This window comes from Otolemur garnettii, unplaced genomic scaffold (genome assembly GCF_000181295.1).
Source record: "Otolemur garnettii isolate 467f Iridium unplaced genomic scaffold, OtoGar3 scaffold00119, whole genome shotgun sequence".
Taxonomy (NCBI): domain Eukaryota; kingdom Metazoa; phylum Chordata; class Mammalia; order Primates; family Galagidae; genus Otolemur; species Otolemur garnettii.
This window is the reverse complement of record NW_003852514.1, coordinates 5,886,268-5,908,269: the sequence shown is the minus strand read 5'-3', so window position 1 is coordinate 5,908,269 and position 22,002 is coordinate 5,886,268. Positions and strand designations below refer to the sequence as shown.

Sequence of the window (22,002 nt, the reverse complement as noted above, 5' to 3'; positions counted from 1 at the left end):
TCACACAGATAGTGTGCATTGTACCCATTAAGTGCGAATTTACCTATTGTCTCTAACAAATTGCTTTCTTTTTTCTATAAAAAAGAGGTACGTCTCTTTCTGCTTACAGAATTATTGTGAGGGTTCAGCTCTATGACTAGTATGTTATAAGTAACTTCATAATCGTAAAGTAAGTTATTCTTTTTGAGGGGTGGCTCCTGTGGCTTAGTGGTTAGGGCGCCGGCCCCATATACCAAGGGTGGTGGGTTCAAACCCAGCCCCAGCCAAACTGCAACAAAAAAATAGTCAGGAGTTGTGGCGGGCGCCTGTAATCCCAACTACTCGGGAGGCTGAGGCAAGAGAATCACCTAAGCCCAGGAGTGGAGGTAGCTGTGAGCTGTGACGCCATAGCACTCTACTGAGGGCAAGAAAATTAGACTCTGTCTCTAAAAAAAAAAAAAGTTATTCTTTTTGAGAGTGTGTGCCTGGAAAAAGAACTCTCTACCCTACATTCTAAAGTGGGTAGAGTGAGGCATTAGTCATAACACAGCAGAGTTGTATTGCAGTGGGTGGAACAGATTTCATGGAAGAGGTAGTGAAAAGCATCCGTTAGACACAGTGATGTACCCTGCTAGCTAAAGTCTTCATGTTTTTAAAGACAGGTCCTGTGGTAGAACAGGCTGTGAGAGGCCTTGTCCTTGTTCCTACCAAGGAGCTGGCACGGCAGGCCCAATCCATGATTCAGCAGCTGGCTGCCTATTGTGCTCGAGATGTCCGGGTAGCCAATGTCTCAGCTGCTGACGACTCCGCCTCTCAGCGGTGAGTGAAAGCAGCAGGGCTGTAGGTCAATGAAGCTACACAAAAAAGTGGGGTTGGGTTTATGTGTAACAAGTGAGAAAGGTTGAGGTCCCAGTTGCTACATTCTTCGTTACACTGATATGATGTTTTGCCCACCTGCAGAGCTGTGCTGATGGAGAAGCCAGATGTGGTGGTGGGGACCCCTTCCCGCATTTTAAGCCACTTGCAGCAAGATAACTTGAAACTGCATGATTCCCTGGAGCTGCTGGTGGTAGATGAGGCTGATCTTCTTTTTTCCTTTGGCTTTGAGGAAGAGCTCAAGAATCTTCTCTGGTAAACAAAATAAAGAAGAAAGAAAGGGATGTGGAGGTAGTTCCTAGTGGAAATGTTTGTGTGTAGAGAGTGGGGTGGGGTGATGAGAAGTTCAGTTGCCAAGGCTCTGCGCCTGTAGCACAGTGGTCATGGTGCTTGCCACATACACTGAGACTGGTGGGCTAGCTAAGACAACAATGACAGCTGCAACAACTACAACAAAAAATAGACGGGCGTTGTGGCAGGCACCTATAGTCACAGCTACTTGAGACGCTGAGGCAAGAGAATTGCTTAAGCTCAAGAGTTTGAGGTTGCTGTGAGCTGTGACGCATTGGCCCTTTACTGAGGGCGACATAGTGAGACTCTGTCTCAAAAAAAAAAGTTCACTTGCCACAATTAGAGGCCCTTGGGCCTGGCACCTGATCAGGCTCTGTTTTGTTTCAGTCATTTGCCCCGCATTTACCAGGCTTTTCTCATGTCGGCTACTTTTAATGAGGATGTACAAGCACTCAAGGAGCTAGTACTACATAACCCGGTAAGGAGCACCATGGGAATGAGTAGAGCTGTGGGTATGGGGATACTCTAACAGGGGTGTCCAACCTTTTTTTTCTCTGCTGCATGTTGGAAGAATAGGAGTTGTCCTGTGTCACACATTAAATACACAAATGTTTGTGAAAGCTAATTAGCAAAAAGGTTTGTGCATACTTTTCATAATATCTGACACCACAGATAGGCAAAAAAAAAGTCCTCACAAAATCAGCCCGAGGCTGTAGGTTGGATACTCCTAGTCTAAGACTTTATACTCCTTTTCAGAGGAGTATTTGGTGTTTTGGGTAGGACAGTTGTCACTGGGTATCTTATCTCTGGTTCACTAAAATCCAGTGATCTAAAATAACTACATATTTCTAGGTGGCCCCAGGGGTTATTTCCCAGTTCAAACCATGCTTTGTGTAAAAGCTTTACCAGGCTCGTCACCCATAGCTCAGTGAGTAGGGTGCTGGCAACATACACTGAGGCTAGTGGGTTCAAGCCTGGCCTCCCCTGTTGTTGTTAGGTGTCACAGATGATTGGTGTCACAGAGTATAGTCTTGCTATTGGAATTATATAGGACAAAGACGACTACCATCTTAAAATGGCGAGCAGCAAAATTCTTTATCTCTTCACTAGATTAAATAGCCAAGTCTGCATGTACACACTGTTAATCAATAATCATTCCATTACCTCAGTGACATAGTGTAAGAAGACCAATTAACTTTTACTAGGTTCCTGTTAGACTACTGATTAAGTGATACACATGTCTGCTAGATACATAATACACATTCTTCTAAGTTATTGATTATGTTCAAAATAGTAATCAAGGAAACACACACTATCAGCTCTCTGGCCTGATTCTTGATAGATACGGAAACGGCCACAGGGGGAGGAAACTGATTGTTTGTCTAGTCTTTGAAGCCCTAAGCCATCTGGAGGCAGTAATTTAATCTTGTCAGTCCACAATCCGGAGGTTCCAAAAGTATACCAATGATGTGCCTACGAGCCCCAGCCCCCCTGGCCCAGGTCAGCACAGTGGAATGTCACATTCCTCCAGCTAGGGCAAAGGCCATAGTGGGGGTTCTACCTCAGAGTCTTCTACATTGTAGAAAAACACGACTTTTATTCCTACTCACTCTCAGAGGCAAAAAGGCACAAGTATATAGGCTTTCTGCCTGTACTGCACCTGGTATCACAACTGTAACAACAAAACAATAGCCGAGTGTTGTGACGGGCGCCTGTGGTCCCAGTTACTAGGGAGGCTGAGGCAAGAGAATCACTTAAGCCCAAGAGTTTGAGGTTGCTGTGAGCTGTGATGCCATGGCACTCCCATTGAGGGTGACATAGTGAGACTCTGTCTCAAAACAAATAAATAAATAAAAGCCTGAGCAGGAATCCCTGAAGGGGCTGCCTTGAGTGATAGAGCCAAAATTCTAAGGCCAGAGTTCTCACCTTAATTAAATATTACCCTTCAGAAGGCCTGTTACCATAGGCCTTTTGTACTCAATATAGTTGTTTATTGATGTGATTTTCTTTGTGCCCCAAATGTTTTATATATGGTTTATGTCTCTGTGTACCACAACAGTTCGAGTACTTTGAGTTTTTAGGTTACAAAACTGGAGGGGACTTAGGGTGCCAAGAATCTTTAAATGCAACTCTGCTCTGCACTAAAATGTCAGTGCTTCGGTTGCTGAGCAAGTGGCTTAGCATCTCTGTGTTCTCTTGCTTTCTTGACCCCAGGCCTATCCTCTTTCCAGGTTACGCTCAAGTTACAGGAGTCCCAACTACCTGGACCAGACCAGTTACAGCAGTTTCAGGTGGTCTGTGATACTGAGGAAGACAAATTCTTGCTGCTATATGCCCTGCTAAAGCTGTCATTGATTCGGGGCAAGTCCCTGCTCTTTGTCAACACTCTGGAGCGGAGTTACCGTCTACGTCTGTTCCTGGAACAGTTCAGCATCCCCACTTGTGTGCTCAATGGGGAACTCCCACTGCGCTCCAGGTTTGCCATAGCCAACATCTGGTTTAGATAAGTGGAAGATGGGGATTGAAAAGGGTCTCAGTAAATGTTCCTATTTCTCATGTACTTGGTAGGGGCCTCTGGACTTGACTGATACTTATTCTTCACAACATTGAAATACCTTCTGTTACTTGATTTTCAGCTGAGGAATTTGAGGTACAAAGATTAAATAGGGGAAGAAATTAAGAGGAAGAAGAAGTAGGAAAGGGTGATGGTTTCTATGAAACTGGGGATGGAAGTAGGGCCTCCAGCTTGCTCTGCAGGGCTAACCTTCCCTCCATTCTTGGACTGCAGGTGCCACATCATTTCACAGTTCAACCAAGGCTTCTACGATTCTGTCATAGCAACTGATGCTGAAGTCCTGGGACCTCCAGCAAAGGGCAAGCGTCGGGGCCGAGGGCCCAGAGGGGACAAGTGAGTCCAGATTTCTTTTCTCTTCTCATCCTTCCTCAAAAAGACTTGTCTTCGGCCAGGCAGGATGGCTTATGCCTGTAATCCTAGCACTCTGGGAGGCCGACGTGGGTGGATTGTCTGAGCTCATGAGTTCAAGACCAACCTGAGCCAGAGTGAGGCCTCATCTCTAAAAATTAGCCAGGCATCATGGCGGACTCCTGTAGTCCCAGCTACTCGGGAGGCTGAGGCATAAGCCCAAGAGTTTTAGGTTGCTGTGAGCTGTGACACCACAGCACTCTACTGAGGGCTATAAAGTGAGACTCTGTCTCAAGAAAAAAAAAAAGCTTGTTTTCCAGAAGCTTTGTGGAAGATTAAAACCAGAGTGCACATAACAAAAGCCAGAGGTTCTAGGCCTGGCTGATAGCATAGCCCAGAGAGCCCCTTAAGCCCTTGTTTAGCTGAGGGGGTACATTGAAGGAGAGTGATGTGCAGCACAAAGGACAAGATTACATCTCAGTTGATGGTGCTCACTCCTCTGCAGGGGAGGTGACCGAGCTTGTACTGGGTGTGTGTCTATGGCTTGCAGGGAGCATATTTCTGGGGGGAAAGGAGAAGCCCCTAGTCTTTGGCCACCTGAAGGGTTGACTGGCCCAGGGTGGTTTTCAGATTACCCCATTGGGCAATGAGATGTGCTATTGCCCTAGAACTGAGGTCAGAGCAAGGGTTTGGCTACATGTCAAGAGCTTCAGGCTACCCTATGATACCCCAACTCCCAGAACAGTTTTGTTATCAGTCTTCTATATATCAGGGTCCTGTTGTCTTTAGTCTTTGTTTAGGGAAAATTTTGCTAATTAAGCTTGAGAATGTCCACCCAGAGGACAGGAAGGGTCTTGCTAACATTGAGTCTTCTCTGTAGGGGCTCTGATCCAGAGGCAGGTGTGGCCCGGGGCATAGACTTCCACCACGTGTCTGCAGTACTCAACTTTGATCTTCCTCCCACCCCTGAGGCCTATATTCATCGAGCTGGCAGGTAGGAGGGTTGGGAGTGATAGGCCAGGCACCTGGGCAGTGGGCATGCTGGACTCGGTGTAATGGTGAGAACCTACAGGCTGAAGGTGCAGGCTTGGCTATCTCTACTTATAGGACAGCACGTGCTAACAACCTAGGCATAGTCTTGACCTTTGTGCTACCCACGGAGAAGGCCCACTTGGACAAGATTGAGAAACTTCTCAGTGGAGGTAAGAGCCTGGCTCCTTTGTGCTTGGGCCAGGGCCAGGTTTCTTCCACAACACCTTAAAATTCCATGACAACGATAGCACAGATAGCTATGTAGTGTGACAGACAGCTTCCCTATCATCCTTGTCATGCCCTGTATGGCAGGCACTGTCCCTTTTGAGAGATGAGCAAACCGAAGTATTGTCTGCCTCATGAACATTGGGTGACTCTACATACTGCCCTTGTACAGCTCACAATAGCACCTGACCCCAAGGTCTTGCATGTTCCTCAGCTGCTCTCCTTGGTTATTATTATGGGTGTTGTTATGCTTGGGGCTGCAGCATCCTTGGGAGAAGAGACAGTGAACAGCCGGTCCTGGGTTCAGGGATGCACAGGTCACCCCTGTCTGTACACAGGGGCACACGGGCCATCCCTGTTCACACATGGAACCAATGAATCACCACTGTCCATGAGACCTTGCTACAAACTAGCTGAGTGTTTGGCATGCCAGGGGGGCAGTGGGTCCTCTGCTCCTTTACCATGGGAGAAGGTACAGGAGGGCTAATGTGAAGACCTTGTTTTAAGCCCTCAACCCTTGGGACCCTGTTGTCTTCTCCCCAGAGAATGGGGCCCCTGTTCTGCTCCCCTACCAGTTCCGGATGGAGGAGATTGAGGGCTTCCGCTATCGCTGCAGGGTAAGCTGACCATGGCAGGGAGGGGAGTCATGTGCATAGAGGGCTGACCCAAGGATTGTACCTGAGCATCCAGGTGGGAGGGAGGATTTGGGGCAGCCTGTCTGTCTTGACCTTCAGTGTCCACCCCTAGGATGCCATGCGCTCAGTGACTAAACAGGCCATTCGGGAGGCGAGATTGAAGGAGATCAAGGAGGAGCTCCTACACTCTGAGAAGCTCAAGGTGAGGTGAAGGTGGGGCATAGTTTAGGTGGCTGCCCTTCTTGGAGATCAGCCAAGCTCTGAGTGGTGAGAAGCAGAGGCAGGCAGTGTGCTGGTCTTTGGCAGAGAGAGGGAGGAAACAGGGCAAGAACCACTGAGGAAAGCCAGCCAGTTTGGCTGGGAGGTAAACTGGCACAGCTTTAGGGTGGGCACTGTCAGTGCCCTTTGGTCAAGAAATTTTACTTCTGGAACTCAACTCCAGACATACTTGTGAATGTGCATAGTCTCACTGGTGTTCTCATTCATCACAGTGTTATTGTGGAACTAAAAAGTGGGAACAGAGGGGCTTGCTAGGTGTGTTAGGGTGTGTCCAGAGCCTGAGGTTACACAGGCACAGGAAAGAATGATGAGGCTGTATGTTGATACAGAGTAGTCTGTAGCATGATGCCAAGTGGAAAGGGGTGTGGGTGCTGCTGTGTGCAGTCCAGAGTAGGAGGAGTGTTATGTGTGCTGGTGTTGTATGAGTGCACAGGACTCAGAGGGAAGCACAGGAATCTAGCCCACTAGCTGCCTCTAGGCAGGGAGCATGATGGGGACACAGGTAGTATGAAAATTTTACAGTGTTGATTGCTCATGCCTTTTATTCATTTATTTATTTTTAATTTAATTTTTTTTTTTTTTTTTTTTGAGACAGTCTCAAGCTATAGCCCTGGGTTGAGTGTGGTGGCATCACAGCTCACAGCAACCTTCAACTCTTGGGCTTAAGCAATTCTTTTGCCTTAGGCTCCCAAAGTAGCTGGGACTACAGGTGCCCCACCACAATGCCCAGCTATTTTTTGATTGCAGGGCAGCACCTGTGGCTCAAAGGAGTAGGGCGCCGGCCCCATATGCCGGAGTTGGTGGGTTCAAACCCAGCCCTGGCCAAAAACTGCAAATAAAAAAACAAAAAAAAATTAAAAAATTAAAATATTTTTTGGTTGCAATTGTCATTGTTGCTTAGTAGACAGGGCTGGGTTCCAACCCACCAACCTGGGTGTATGTGGCCGGCACTCTTGCAGACTAAGCTATGGGCACTGCCATTATTTTTAATTTAAAAAAATTTTTTTTGCTCATGGCCTTTTAAATTTTAAAACATATGACTATGTTATCCTTTCAATAATTCGGTCTGTGAAGTTACAAAAGAAAAGTGCTAACTGTGGTGCTAACTCTTTCCCTGTCAGACATACTTTGAGGACAATCCCAGGGACCTCCAGCTACTGCGGCATGACCTGCCTTTGCATCCTGCCGTGGTGAAACCTCACCTGGGCCACGTTCCTGACTACCTGGGTGAGTGTGGCTGAGGTGGTTGGAGACAGTGGGCTCGGAGAAATGGTGTTGGTTCCTCAGCTACTGCATGTCAGCCCCTGTGCTTAGTGGTGGGATGCTTTGGTACAACACGACCTCAGAGACCCAGGTAGCATGCATATCCATAAGCAGGTGCACCTAAGTGCACCTTACTCTTATAAAACTTGTTCGTCCTATCCTGCAGGGTATCTCTTGAGGTCTCTGTTGTGGAGGTGAGAAAGAACTGAGGTAGTTAGCCGGGCATTGTGGCAGGCGCCTGTAGTCCCAGCTACTTGGGGGGCTGAGGCAGAAGAATCGCCTAAGCCCAGGAGTTGGAGGTTGCTGGAGCGACCCCACTGCACCCTACCGAGGGCGAAAAAGTGAGACTCTGTCTCTACAAAAAAAAAATAAAATAAAAAAACCTCAAGAACTGAGGTAGTGCAGAGTTGGTGCAAACCCAGGATTTAAGGCCAGGTAGTCTAAAGGCTTGGCTGAATGAAAGAATGAACCAGTGACTGGCTAAACCTGTGTCCTCCTTGGACTGGAGGAAGTGGACAGTTTGAGCGAGAGTCATCAGCAGGAAGCAGCCCATGGGATTAGCCTCATAGTTGAGGCTGAGATATCCGTGGAATTGCTGGTAAAGGACAGTTGACAGAGAGTGTTGGCAAGTGCCTGTAGTCCCAATTACTTGGAAGACTGAGGCAGAAGGATCATTTGAGCCCAAGAGTCTCAGGCTAGCCTAGGCAATAGTAGACCCCATCTCTTAAAAAAAAATTGGTTCTGTAAGGTGTAAATAGATGAGGTAGCAAAGGGAAGAACTTGGGGCAGAGCAGGGGTACAAGGGATGGCAGTTGTGAGGTCAGGACCCCAGGAGTTGTTTCTGTGGTACAGACAATTCCAGGGCCAGACATTTGTGTACACAGCCATTAAACCTGGGCTGCTCTTCTCATCTGATGCAAGCTCTGGATAATGACTTTTTTTTGGCATCCTGTGTGTGGTATTTTGGTAGTGATCATGTGTGACTGTTATGCCTAAAATAGATTAAAGGAGAAGAGTGGCAAAGAGAAGTCCATGGGCAGCGAATGTATGCCCCTTTGTGGTAGGAAGTGGGGAGAGACAGGGATCTAGAAGAGATAGGAACCTGGTACTGCCAGAGAGAGTGGTGAGGGTCAGATTCCCACAGGACAGCAAGCTGGAGAAGACCCCATCCTGGGTTCTAATCTGAGACTTTAGGAAGGGAGTCAGGTTAAAGGGGCAGGGAGAAGGCAAGACTTGGGCTTTAGCCTGAGGAACCAAGGCTGCTCTGTTGAGTAGGAGTGGAGTTACTTGCCAGGAGGGTGCGGCCAGCAGGCTTTGAAAGGCCAGGGAAAGGTGGAAAGATGGCAGGATGGGGGACGTTTGACACTTTGAAGAGGGCCCAGGCTGGTCAGGGTAGTCCAGGGGGTGGATGAAGAGAGGACAGAGCCACAGTCAGGTGCGACTGGGATGGGGGAATGGAAGGAAAGATGTGGGGCACCAGCTGGGGGCGCAGTGAATTTATACTAATAGGCCACGGGTGAAGAAATTACTATACACTTATTTTAGCTGCATTTTCTTTCTTGCAAGATACTTTTCTTTCTTGCTGCATGTTTATTGCAGCTAATTTAAATACTATGAAAGACTGATTTAGATAGTGGCAGTCTAATGAGCTCACATTCTCCTGTCCCTGTGCAAACATGGTAGTGAATATATCACAGGCTGTCACATTGGCAAATTTGGGGCAAAGTCAGGGAAAAGGGTAGGGTGAGGGTAGGCAGTACTGAGAAAGGTTTGTGGCATGGACAGGGTTGGGGTGGCAGTGGTGAGGCTGTTGCTGAGGCCAAGTATCTCTTCCAGTTCCTCCTGCTCTTCGTGGCCTTGTACGTCCTCATAAGAAGCGGAAAAAGCTATCTTCCTCCTGTAGGAAGACCAAGGTATGGCCCCTAGGGGCCTTGGGCACAGCTGTGGTTTTTTCTCCCCCACCTTGCTGCTTTGTCATCACCAAAGGCACCTTTGTGTAGGGGAAGAGGGGGCACTGAAGTCCAGAAAATCTGGTGACAGACAAAATTGTTTGGGCTGGGAACACTTCTGCCACCCACAGTCCCTACTTTTCTGTTCCTTGCTGCCCTTTCTCCCTCAGTGTCCGCAGTAGTTTCTGGTGTTGTTGGCTTGTGGCGTGCAGGGTCCTTGCCAAGTGCCCTGCAGACATCAAAGGCCCCTTTTGTGTCTACAAAGTCTTTTCTCAGTTTGGGTGGACAGATAGTTGGACAGTTGGTCTCTTAGTCTGTTGGTCTTATTCTTCCCACTAACCTGTGACTTTGCTCCACAGAAGGTGAAAGCCCAGAACCCACTGCGCAGCTTCAAGCACAAAGGAAAGAAATTCAGACCGGCAGCAAAGCCCTCCTGAGATCCTCTGGGCCTCTCTGAGACTGAGCACAGTGTGGAACGGGCTTCCCACCCTGCGTGGACAGAGTGGCTCTGGTGCTTGAAGCAGTGCCTGGACAGCCTGGATTCTGGGGCAGGCAGTGCTGGGATTCTCATCTGATGAGTTCTCACCATTGCAGTCTGGTGCCTTGGCACTGCCAGGCTGGCGTCTTGCTCCTTAACAACAGAATAAAGGTTCTGTTGCCCCAGCCTGTGCTGCTTCTGGCATGTATGGAGGAAAGGACTCTGACCTAAAACCTCAGGAGTCAGGAAACTTCCAGAGGGTGGTAGCATCTGGCTCTGCTATTGTACTTACTTGGCCAGCAGAAATCAGCTGTGTGGAGCTGATCCTAAGCTGTGAGAAGGGAACCCTGTCATCATCCAGCACGCAGCTGTGGCCAGCCCAAAGCCCTCCTGTTCAGCCCCTGAAGCCCTGCTACCTGGGGTCAGGCAACCAGATGAACCTGTACCCCCAGGAAAAGGCCTTCCTGATCTTGACTCCCCATCCCCCTACACATGCACATTGTAGAATCAGAAGAGCCAGGGCAGCTCTCTGCTGGTCTCTTCCTGAACCTTTCAAATTTGAGCTTGTGTCTATGAGTTTTACATGCACAGAGTGGTGGTGTGACATGCCTGTTCACATGCACTTTGTCCTGACTTGTGCCCCAGTTCCAGCTCTCCAGCTGACTCCCCATTGTGGAAGTTGAGCCTCTCAGTTTGCTTGTTATGGGGCTTAGAGGGGTGGGATTCTCTGCTGACTTGGGGCCATAGATACTGCCTGTTTATCACAGTGTCACAAGGCCAGGCTGGGGCATGAGGAGGTGGGTTGGGAGAGGGAGAGCTAAGACAAAGTAGGGAAGTGCTTGAGTATATTTCAGGAAGAAACCAAGTTGTAGAATCTTGGTAAAAATTTGTACGGAGGTGAGAGATCTGGGCCTTTAGTTACAGTTAGGGTGTGGTAGGACTAGGGGTAGCAGCAAGACCTCTCATTTGGGGCTTGTTTGATCCCTACTTCTGTTAAGCCCTAGGAAGTCAGAATGTATGATGGTGGTGGGAGCAGTAGTGTTATCCACCGGCAGGTGTGAAGTAGAGCTGCCAGTATTGCAGTCTGGTGCCTTGGGGTATTGAAAAGGGAAAACAGTTAATGGAGCTGGAGAGAAAAAGGAAATATATGAGCAACCTGTCACAAGTGTGAGCAAGGAGATAGGTGGAGAGGGTTTATGGTGCTGAGGTCTGGCCTTAGTCCCATGCTCTGGATGTTGTGGATGTTAGAGCCAAGCTGTTGTCTAAAGTAATGTACAGCCTGTCTTGCCTGTCTGACCCTGGTGCTTTTACACACTATCAATAGGGCTTGCATCCCAGAAGCACCTTGGTTGGAGAGGAGATTAGATATCCCCAATGATTTCCTTATGAGTGAATGAGGTGGAGGAACATAAAAGCCAATCCCATGCTGTACCCCTGCTTGGGGACAGCGGGGTCTCGGCCAAGAGCAGAGGGGTTCAGGTGAGGAGTGGCAGCTGTTTATTGAATGTGTACATTCCTTTTAGCTCAACAACCTTTGAGAAGGCTATTGTGTCCTAAATGCAGGGAGATGAGGCTCAGAAATACTGGCAAATGTGAGGTCACAGAGCAGGTAAGGGCTGGGCAGGGCCATTTGGCAGTGGAGGGCAGGTTGGCCAGTCTGGTCTACCCCAGTGGAGAAGCTAATACTGCTGGGACTGTCACCACCATGGGGGCAGGTACCATCGTGGGAACTTTGAGGCCTGCCCATGCTGTTCCCTCTTCCCATTCCCTGAGCTAGAGCAGGCCCTGTACTTGGTCTAGCCTGAACTGATGGGGGCACTGGAAGAGAGGGTCCATCTTCTTGTCCTGAGTCTACAGAGGGAAAGTGTTTAGGGCTCATTAGAGCCCCACAGCCCTGGAGATGTTCATTTACATGTGAACAGACAGGTATGAGGGGTTGATCTCTTGAACTCAGTCTCTTTGACCAGTCTCTTTGACTGTGCCTTTAACTTTGTACATGTCCAGACTAGGACTAGGACGGGCCTCATGAGGGGATGTGTGTGATGAACACACAAACCTTAGGCTATACAAAGCCAGGCAGCTCTGGAGGCCATGGGGGCCTGGGAGGGGCAAAAGGTACAGCATGTGCTGTATGGATATGCAGGGCTTCAGCCAAACAGCAAGAAATCCTGGATGGTCTCTAGGCTGGTGGTGACCCATGGGCTGAAGCAGGAAGGTCAGCAGAGTGCAGTGCAATCTCCAGCTCGGAATGGCACACCCAGGCCTGGACGCATGCTTGTGTGTCTGGACTCTGTGCTAGGGGCTAGAATCATGTGGACAAGGTACAGCCCATGAGGCAAGGAGCCCAGATAGTAAGCTAGTGCACAGTGTGGGGTAATCCAGGGTATGAGAATTATGAGGGGTTGTTGCCCTGTTGGATGGGATGCTGGCACCTTTAAAGCAAAGTTTATGCTGAGATGGGAAGGGCAGAAGGAAATAGCATTTGTGCATTCTCCAGGGTAAGGGGTAATCCCCACACAGACCAGAATGGTTGTCACCAAAATGTGTACAGTCACATGTTAAAAATTCAAAAGACAAAGAGTTCAGGGTTTCTTTTTTGTTTCTGGTTTTTTTTTTTTTTTTAAAGTAGGAAACACTGATCAGAGAGCAGAGGTAGACATAGTGATAGTGGTGGGAGGACAGCATGTGCCTGCCAGGAAACCTCTGGACCCAGAGCACGAAAGGCTCAGGTGCATGCTCATCTTAGCAGAGAATCAGATGAATGACTCAGCTTTTGGAGAATTAGTTTCTGTGGGACTTCGGTCTTTAGCACTGGTGATAAAATCAAATCCCATCAGCGGTGTCACCCCTGCCAAGTGTCATCTTTCCCCCAGTGTGATGCCTGCCTTATAGAAGGGGCTGTGAGTTACTGTTTTTCCATTTATCATATCCATTTTTACAAGGGTAAAGGAAGAAGTGGTTCTTTATTGCACAGGGTAAGTTGTCTTGCCAAGTAGATTTGCTATGTGCCAGGCACCTTGTTGGGCAAGCTGCATGTTATTTAGTTTATTCCTTTTGAAATACCTTCAGAACTCAACACGACCATCATGCCTGCTACTATCCTTCCACAAACCTGCTAAGAAGCAGTACCACTGGTATAGAACGCACTGGTGTAGCTGGGACTACAGGCACGGGCCACAACACCTGGCTATTTTTTGGTTGTATTATTTGGCAAGCCCAGGCTGGATTCAAACCTGCCAGCTCTGGTTATGTGGCTGGCACCTTAGCCACTTGAGCTACAGGTGCCACCTGCATTTCTATTTTTAGAAATATCACCCTGGAGGCTGAGGCAAGAGTTGGAGGTTGCTGTGAGCTGTGATGATACTCTACCCAGGGCAACAGCTTGGGGCTCTGTCTCAAAAAAAAAAGGGAAAAGAAAGAAATATCACCTTGGATAGAATGCCATGGCTTCATAGGTCACAGCAAACTCATACTCTTAGCCTTAAGTAATCCTCTTATCTCATCCTCCCAAGTAGCTTGGGAATACAGTCGCCTGCCTCAATGCCTGACTATTTTTAGAGACAGAGTTTGCCTCTGGCTCAGGCTGGTCTTGAACTCTTGAGCTCAAGCAATCCACCCGCCTTGACCTCCCAGAGTGCTAGGAATACAGGTGTGAGCCATCATACCCGGCCCTCTGATTCTACATTTCTAATCTTTCTCCTAGGTGAGGCAGATGCTAGTGGTCTCCAGACCACAGAGAGGGGAGGCTTTCTTATCCACCACACCCATCCATTTTACAGATTGGCAAATTGAGGTTCAGATTCAGTAGCCAGCCCAATGCCACTTGGTTATGTGGTGGTGTTGCCTGACTGAGGGAGGGGTCCATCTGCTTTGTACCCAAGTCAGTGAAGTGGAGGAGAGATCAACAGCTCATTTACAGAAAAGCCAGCAATTCCAGAAAGCAGCAAGGATATCTCTTTTTCCTCTTTCCCCTTCTAACTTTTTATTCGCACAGTAAAAGTAAACATCAGTAATGTTATTACTCATCACAGTATATCACAAACAGATTCCTCCCATAGATTACAAAGTTACACAGTATCTTCCTATCTTAAAGTGGTTATAACTTCAAAACATTTTTACTCTAGACTAAATTTAAAGTTAGTGAATACTTCACTGTGTGTACAGAGTGCCCTGGGTCCTTGATGGTAGCATGGAGTCCAGTTCCCCAACTAATCTATGATAGTAGGCTTTGGAAGTGAATGAACAATCTCCAGATGTTGGCATGTACGCTCATCTGGCCTTGTTAGGACCTGACCAACAGTGCCCTGCATGAAACATCTGTTCAGGTTAACTGTGGCTGGTAACAGTGAAATGGGAAGTGCATTGGTTTGTCAGACTCCAGTCTGGAATTGGAACTGGGAGACTTGGATTCAGTCCCCATTCTGAAGCCCCCTGGCACTGCCCTTCTCTGAGCCCAATGCTTCATCCATAAATCACAGTGATGAAGGGAAGCCAGTAGGGGTGTCTAGTTGGATTTGAATTTCTGATAAACAATGAGGAATTTTACAGCACAACCATGTTTCCATCTCATATTTGAAACATACTAAAAAAGTTACTGGCTCTGAGATTCAAATCTGATTGGCCACCTTGCTTCTTATTTGCTAAATTTGGCAACTCTAGGATGTGAGACCTCTCTCACCCAGAATGGCCTCCTCCAGGAAACCATCCTGATTCCCATCCTGGGCTGGGTGTCCTCCTCTGTGTGTCTGATACAGCCTTGACCTCATGAAGCTGTAGTCTCACTGGGCACCTGCTCCCACTGTGGTCTGGGAGCTCTTTTGAGGTGGGGACCATGCCAAGTTGTGTGTGTGTGTGTTCCTGGGCCCAGCTGTTAAGTTTTCCCTGTAATGCATTGGGGGAAATTCTCTTCTCACAGCCCTTCTCCTGGCCAAGGCTCTTGAAGACTATTTATAGTTAAAAGTGCAATGGAACAGCTCAGCACCTGTCAGCAGCTAGGGTGCCAGCCACATACACTGGAGCTGGTGGGTTCAAACCCTGCCAAACAAAGACAACTACAACCAAAAAATAGCTGGGCATTGTGGCAGGCACTTGTAGTCCCAGCTACTTGGGAAGCTGAGGCAAGAGACTAGCTTAAGCCCAAGAGTTTGAGCTTGCTGTGAGCTGTGACACTACAGCACTCTACCGAGGGCAACATAGTGATACTCTGTCTCAAAAAAAAAAAAAAAAAAAAAGAAGAGTAGGTAGGAACAGTGCTGGTAGAGCAGGACTACAACCCCAATGCAACAGTCAGGACTCACCAGTCAGGACATCACCTCTGTGACACAAGGCTGAGACAGGAGGCTCCAACTGCGTCCCCCACCAAGCCCAGGGATACTCCATGGCCTTGTGTTTGTCAAGACCAGCAGTATTGGGAGCCTGTCTCTCCTGGGAGACCCTGCTTCAGATCCCTGCATGGCTCCTTTGGTCCCTACAGCTCACTTTACAACTGTTGGTTTGAGATTAGAAAATTCAGTGTGATGTCAAGGAGGACCACCACAGAAGACAAAGGTCCCGCTCAGCATGTAGGGCTGGTATGAACATGAGAAGCAATCTGGTGCTTGTACAGCAGAGACTCAGAGTGAAAACCCAGTCTCTTAGACCTTATCATGACCTCAGCCAGGACACAAGATCTCCTTTTCTGGTGGCTCCCCCTGCTCAGTGGTCTGGCTTCAGCATCGTAGCCCTGCCCAGGTTAAACCCCTCTTCGGCCAGAACTTGCAGCTGGAGCTGCTGGAGGCAGCAGTCAGGGCAGACTGATGGAGCTGCTTACCCTCTCCTCCAGGGAGCCCTCAGGAAGGACCTGGGATCTCTTATCTCTTGAGGTTCTGCCTGCCTCATCCTCTTCATGGACCTGCAAACCCTTTTCTATCTCAGCAATGGGCTGGAGGAGCAGGCTGGTGGTGGCTCCATGGAGGTGGGGTACAGTGGTCAAATGGTCAAATTGCTCTGAGCTTTCAGCTTTTACAGTTGTAGGTCCTGACAGAAGCTGTGCTCCTAAAGCAAACAATCTAATAATCACTGAAATATATAGATTGGACTCTTATAGGTGATAGAGTCCTTAGTGTGGGAGACATGGTTCCTGCCCCAGTAACCAAGACCTCAGACTCCAGAAGCAAAATGCACTCAAGCAATGTTGGATAGGCCAAGTGCCAAGGCCAGCCACTGCTATGATGGCCACAGCAGGGAGAGACCACTCCCTGAGCCTGGTGGTGGCAGAAGACCCCCACTGTCAGGATGTTGGAATGGCAGTGTTTAGGAAGACCTGGAGGGGCCTGGGAGTCAGTCTTGGTCTGGTTGTGACAGAGCTGGAAGGAGGGACTGGATTTATTGGCTTAGTAAGGCTTTCTGTAGGGTGGTGGTTCTTAGCCAGATTTGCCCCAACTGGACATTTGGCAAGGTTTTGTCACATCTGGGTGGTGATGCTACTGGTGTCAAGTGGAGAGAGACTAAACTCTACAGTGCTCAGGGCAGCCTCCACAAGAGTTCTTAACTGAAAATGTCTTGGGTGCTGAGGCTGAAAAGGGCAGCAGGAGCGGGTGCTGGGAGCCAGGTGGTAGACAGCCTGAAATTATAGGTGCATCTGTTAGAAGTGCGTACAAGTAAGAGAATGCTGGGTGACAGGAGTGAGAACAAAGAGTGGTTTATCTTCCTCGTGTCAAGCGGTGCTAGATGGTAACAGACATGGAATGACAGCTCCCCACAGGGGTCCAAATGCTTTGATCTACCTGTTCTGCCATTTTTTTTTTGTTGTTGTTGTAGAGACAGAGTTCTACCCTATGCCCTGAGCAGAGTGCAGTGGCATCGTAGCTCACTGCAACCTCAGACTCCAGCTGTGGGCATCCTGCTGCCTCAGCCTCTGAAGCCACTGGGATTATAGGCGCTCACCCTGTCGCCCTGCTGGGTTTTTCCACTTTTTTTTCATGAGTCAGGGTCTCACTCTCACTCAGACAAGCCTTGAACTCCTGAGCTCAAGCAATCCTCCTGCCTCAGCCTCCCACAGTGCTGGGATTATAGTTGTGAACCACCACACCCAGCTGCCATTATTAATTTTTTACTGTGGTGAAACACACATGAAATTTATCATTTTAACAATTTAAAACGTTTATTTTTATTTTTGGAGACAGGGACCTGCTCTGTCACCTGGGCTAGAGTGCTGTGGCATCATCATAGCTCACAATTTACTCAAATTTGAGCTCACAACTCACTCAAATTCCTGAGCTCAAGCAATTCTTCTGCCTCGTAAGCCAGATATAATACAGAAAGTAATAGACTGTTGGAATAATGTGACATTTGTTTTTCTGTATTATATCTGGCTTACTTCTGCCTCAGCCTCCCAAGTAGCTGGGACTACTGGCATGTTCTACCATGCCTGGCTATTTTTCTATTTTTTTTTTTTTTGTAGAGACAGTGCCTTACTCTTGCGCAGATTGATCTTGAAATTCTAACCTCAGGCAGTCCTCCTGTTTCAGACTCCCAAAGTGCTGGGATTACAGGCATGAGCCTCTGAGCCCAGCCATTTTAATGATTTTAAGTGTACGATTCAGTGGCATTAAGTATATTAACAAGGTTGTGTATCTATCTCTAGAACTATTTCAGTATCCCCAACAGAGACTCTGTACATTAAACAATAATTCTCCATTCTTTACTGTTCCCAGCCCTAGCTAAGCACCATTCTGCTTTCTGTCCCTAGGCCAGGTGTCCTCAAACTACAGCCCGTGGGCCACATGCAGCCTGCCTAGGACATTTACCCAGCCCGCTGTGTGTTTTTGCCGCCACTGCCTGTAAGGCTTAGCAGCTGACTCGTCCCAGGGCCCGTAGTTTGGCCCTCCAACGGTATGAGGGACAGTAAACTGGCCCCCTGTTAAAAAAGTTTGAGGACCCCTGCCCTAGGCATTTTACTTCCCTAGCAACATAGTAAGTGGAATAATGCAACATTTGTTTTTCTGTATTATATCTAGCTTACTTTCCTTGGCATGTTTTCAAGGTTCATCTGCACTGTAGCATGTGCTAGGACAGCACAGCGGTTCTCAACCTATGGGTCACAACCCCTTTGGGGGTTGAACAACCCTTTCACAAGGGGTTGCCTAAATACATCCTGCATATCAGATGCTTAGTTTACATTATGATTCATAACAGTAGCAAAATTACAGTTATGAAGTAGCAAAGAAAATAATTTTATGGTTGGGGGTCACCATGACATGAGGAACTGTATTAAAGGGTCTTGGCATTAGGAAGGTTGAGAACCACTGGGCTAGGACCTCAATCCTTTTTGTGGCTAAATAGTATTCTATTGTGTGTGTACATAACACATTTTGTTGATCCATTCATCTGCTGATGGAGTTTCCACCTTTGGGCTATTGTGAATAATGCTGGAATAAACAATGATGTACAAGTATCTGTTTGATTCCCTGCTTTCAGTTCTTCTGGGAACATACCCAAGAGTGTGACTGATGGTAATTCTTTATTTTTGAAGAACTACCAAACTGTTGTCTTCAGTGGCTGTACAATTTTACATTTTCACCAACAATGCATTGGGGTTACAGTTTATCCATATCCACTGAATCCAGTTATTTTCCATTTTTTAGAAATTGCAGCCATTTTAATGAGTATGAAGTGGTATCTCTTTGTGGTTTTGATTTGCATTTTCCTAATGATTAGTGATGGTGAGCATCTTTTCATGTGCCTATTGGCCAGTCATATATCTTCTCTGGAGAAATATCAAGTCCTTTGTTCTTATTTGAATTTCTTTGTATTTTTGCTATTGAATTGTAGGAGTTCTTTATACATGTACATTCTGAATATTAGTATTAACATCTTAGAGATATATATGCATATATATATATTTTTTTTTTTTAAGAGACAGATTCTCAATTTATCACCCTCAGTAGAGCGCTGTGGCATCACAGCTCACAGCAACCTCCAACTCCTGGGTGTAAGCAATTATCTTCCTTCAGCGTCCCAAGTAGCTGGGACTACGGGCACCCACCACAACACCCAGCTATTTTTTTGTTGCAGTTTGGCTGGGGCTAGGTTCGAACTTGCCACCCTCAGTATATGGGACTGGCGCCGTACCCACTGAACTACAGGCGCTGCCCAACATCTTAGATATGTTATTTGCAAATATTTTCTCTAATCTTAAGGGTTGCCTTTACTTTCTGGATTAAGGCAACCTTTTTCTTTTGTTTCCTTTAAGCACAAAAGATTTAAATTTTTAATGAAGTCCAATTTATTTATCTTTTTCCTTTTGTAGCCTACACTTTTAATTTTAATTTTTTAAAATTTCAGAATGTTATAAGAGTTACAAACGTTTTGGTTATGTGCACTGCTTTTGTACAATTTGAGTCAAGGTTATAATTGTGTCTATCCTCCAGAAAGTGTATACTGTACCTGTTAGGTGTAAATTTACCTGTTCCCTACTCCCCACTTCCATCTGCTTGATTTCCATTGAATTTTACTACCATACGTATGCAGACATGTTGATGATTTAGTTCCATTTTAAAAGTGTTGATGAGTTTGTTTTCCCATTCTTGTGATACTTCACTTAAGAGGATGGTCTCCAGTTCTTTCTTGGTTGTTACAAAAGGTGTTAGTAACACTTTTCGTATGTCTAAAATAATACTCCATGGTATATATATACCAACATTTTATTAATCCACTCACGAATTTATGGGCACTTTGGTGACATCACATCTTTGTGATTGTGATTGTTCTGGTATAAACATTCTAGTCCAAGTGTCTTTTTTTATAGAATGATTTTTTTCTTTTGGGTAAATATCCAGTAGTGGGATTGATGGATCAAATGATAGATCTACTTTTAGTTCTTTGAGGTATCTCCATACTACTTTCCAGAGAGGCTGCACTAGTTTGCATTCCTACCAACAGTATATAAGTGTTCCTTTATCTCCACATCCTTGCCAGCATCTGTTGTTTTGGGACTTGTGGATAAAAGCCATTTTCATTGGAGTTAGGTGATATCTCATTGTGGTTTTGATGTGCATTTCCTTAATGATTAAAGATGCTGAGCATTTTTTTCATATGTCTACGGGCCATTAGTCTATCTCCTTTTGAAAAGCTTCTGTTCATGTCTTTTGCCTAGTTCTTAATGGGGTTGTTTGATGTCTTTTTGCTATGGGCGTGAGTTCTTTGTAGATTCTGGTTCTTAGCCCTTTATCAGATATATAGCATGCAAATAATATTTTCCCATTCTGTAGGTTGTCTATTCTATTGATTTTTTTCCTTGCTGTGCAGAAGCTTTTTAATTTAATAAAATCCCATTTATGTACTTCTGTTGTCTCTGTGGTTGCCTTTGGGGTCTTCTTCATAAATTCTTTGAACACACCAATATTTGTAAGAATTTTGCCAAACTCTTCTTCTAGAATTCTTAAAATTTCATGTCTTAGTTTTATGTCTGTTATCCATTGTGAATTAATTTTTGTGAGTGGTGAGAGGTGCAGATCCTGTTTCAGTCTTCTACATGTGGCTATGCAGTTTTCTCAGCACTATTTTTTGAGTTGGGATTCTTTCCCCATTGTATATTTTTGTCTGCTTTGTCAAAGATCAAATGGCAATGAGGATGGTTTTAGATCTGGGTTCTCTGTTCTGATCCATTGGTCTGTGTCTCTGTTCTTGTGCCAGTACCATGTTGTTTGGGTTGGTATAGCCTGACAGTATAGCTTGAAGTCTGGAAAAGTGATGTTGGTATTTTAATTGAAATTGCATTGAATCTGTAAATTACTTTGGGTAATATAGACATTTTAACAGTGTTGATTCTGCCAATCCATAAGCATGGAATGCTATTCCATTCGTTTACATCCTCTGCAATTTCTTTCTTTAATGTTTTGTAGTTCTCCTTGTAGAGGTCTTTCACTTCCTTGGTTAAATATATTCCAAGGTGTTTTATTTTCTTTGTTGCTATTATGAAAGATATTGAGTCTTTGATTTGATTCTCAGTTTGATTGTTGTTGGTATATAGGAATGGTACTGATTGTGTACATTGATTTTGTAATCTGAGACTTCACTGAATTTAGTTATCAATTCTAAGAGTCTCTTGGTAGAATCTTTGGGGTTTCTATATATGTAAGAAAATAATGATAGTTTGACTTTTTCTTTCTCTGTTTGGATACTCTTGATTTCCTTCTCTTGACTGATTGCTCTGGCTTAGGACTTCCAGCACTATGTTGAACATAAGTGGTGACAATGGGCAACCTTGTCTGGTTCCAGTTCTAAGTGTGAATGCTTTCAATTTTTCTCCATTTATATGATGTTAGATGTATATGGCTTTTATAATATTGAGGTATGTTCAATCTATGCTTATTTTGTTAAGAATTCTTATCATTACAGGCTGCTAAATTTTGTCAGTTTTTTCTGTGTCTATCAAGAGTATCATACAGTCTTTGTTTTTGCTTCTACTTATGTGGTGAATTACATTTATAGATTTGTGTATGTTGAACCGTATTTGCACCTCTGGGATGAATCTCACTTGGTATTGGTGGATTATTTTTTGGATGTGAAGCTGAATGTGGTTTGCTAACATTGTGTTGAGAAATTTTACATTTATTCATAAGGGATATTGGTCTGTCATATTCTTTTTTTGTCATGTCCTTTCGATATCAAGGTGATATTGGTTCATAGAATGATTGGGGTAATTTTCTTCCTTCTCTATATTATCAAATAATTTATGCAGTATAGGTACCAGTTCTTTGTAGTCTGGTAAAATATAGGTGTGAAATCATCTGGTTTAGAACTTTTTTTTTTGTAGGGAGGTCTTTCTTTCTTACTTGCTTGCTTGCTTGCTTGCTTGCTATTGCTCTGGGTAGAGTGCTATGGCATCACAGCTCACAGCAACCTCCAGCTCCTGACTTAAGCAGTTCTCTTGCCTCAGCCTCCCAAGTCGCTGGAACTATAGGCACCTGCCACAATGCCCAGCTATTTTTTTTGTTGTAGTTGTCATTGTTGTTTTGGCAGGTCCGGGCTGGAATCGAACCTGCCAGCTCTGATGTATGTGGCTGGCGCCTTAGCCGCTTGAGCTACAGG

General features: G+C 46.0%; 1 protein-coding gene across 1 annotated transcript in view; it reads left to right on the top strand.

Moving 5' to 3' along the window:
* Positions 1-10,118, top strand: part of DDX56 (DEAD-box helicase 56) — an 11,222-nt gene extending 1,104 nt beyond the window's left edge. The window contains exons 3-14 of the mRNA XM_012809981.2: positions 638-798; positions 940-1,110; positions 1,534-1,624; positions 3,378-3,622; positions 3,935-4,054; positions 4,950-5,063; positions 5,177-5,271; positions 5,870-5,943; positions 6,074-6,163; positions 7,362-7,467; positions 9,340-9,416; positions 9,812-10,118. Of these exons, the coding sequence (XP_012665435.1) occupies positions 638-798; positions 940-1,110; positions 1,534-1,624; positions 3,378-3,622; positions 3,935-4,054; positions 4,950-5,063; positions 5,177-5,271; positions 5,870-5,943; positions 6,074-6,163; positions 7,362-7,467; positions 9,340-9,416; positions 9,812-9,889 (1,422 nt within the window). The 3' untranslated portion in view covers positions 9,890-10,118. The remainder of the gene's footprint in view (positions 1-637; positions 799-939; positions 1,111-1,533; positions 1,625-3,377; positions 3,623-3,934; positions 4,055-4,949; positions 5,064-5,176; positions 5,272-5,869; positions 5,944-6,073; positions 6,164-7,361; positions 7,468-9,339; positions 9,417-9,811) is intronic.
* The last annotated feature ends 11,884 nt before the right edge of the window (positions 10,119-22,002 follow it).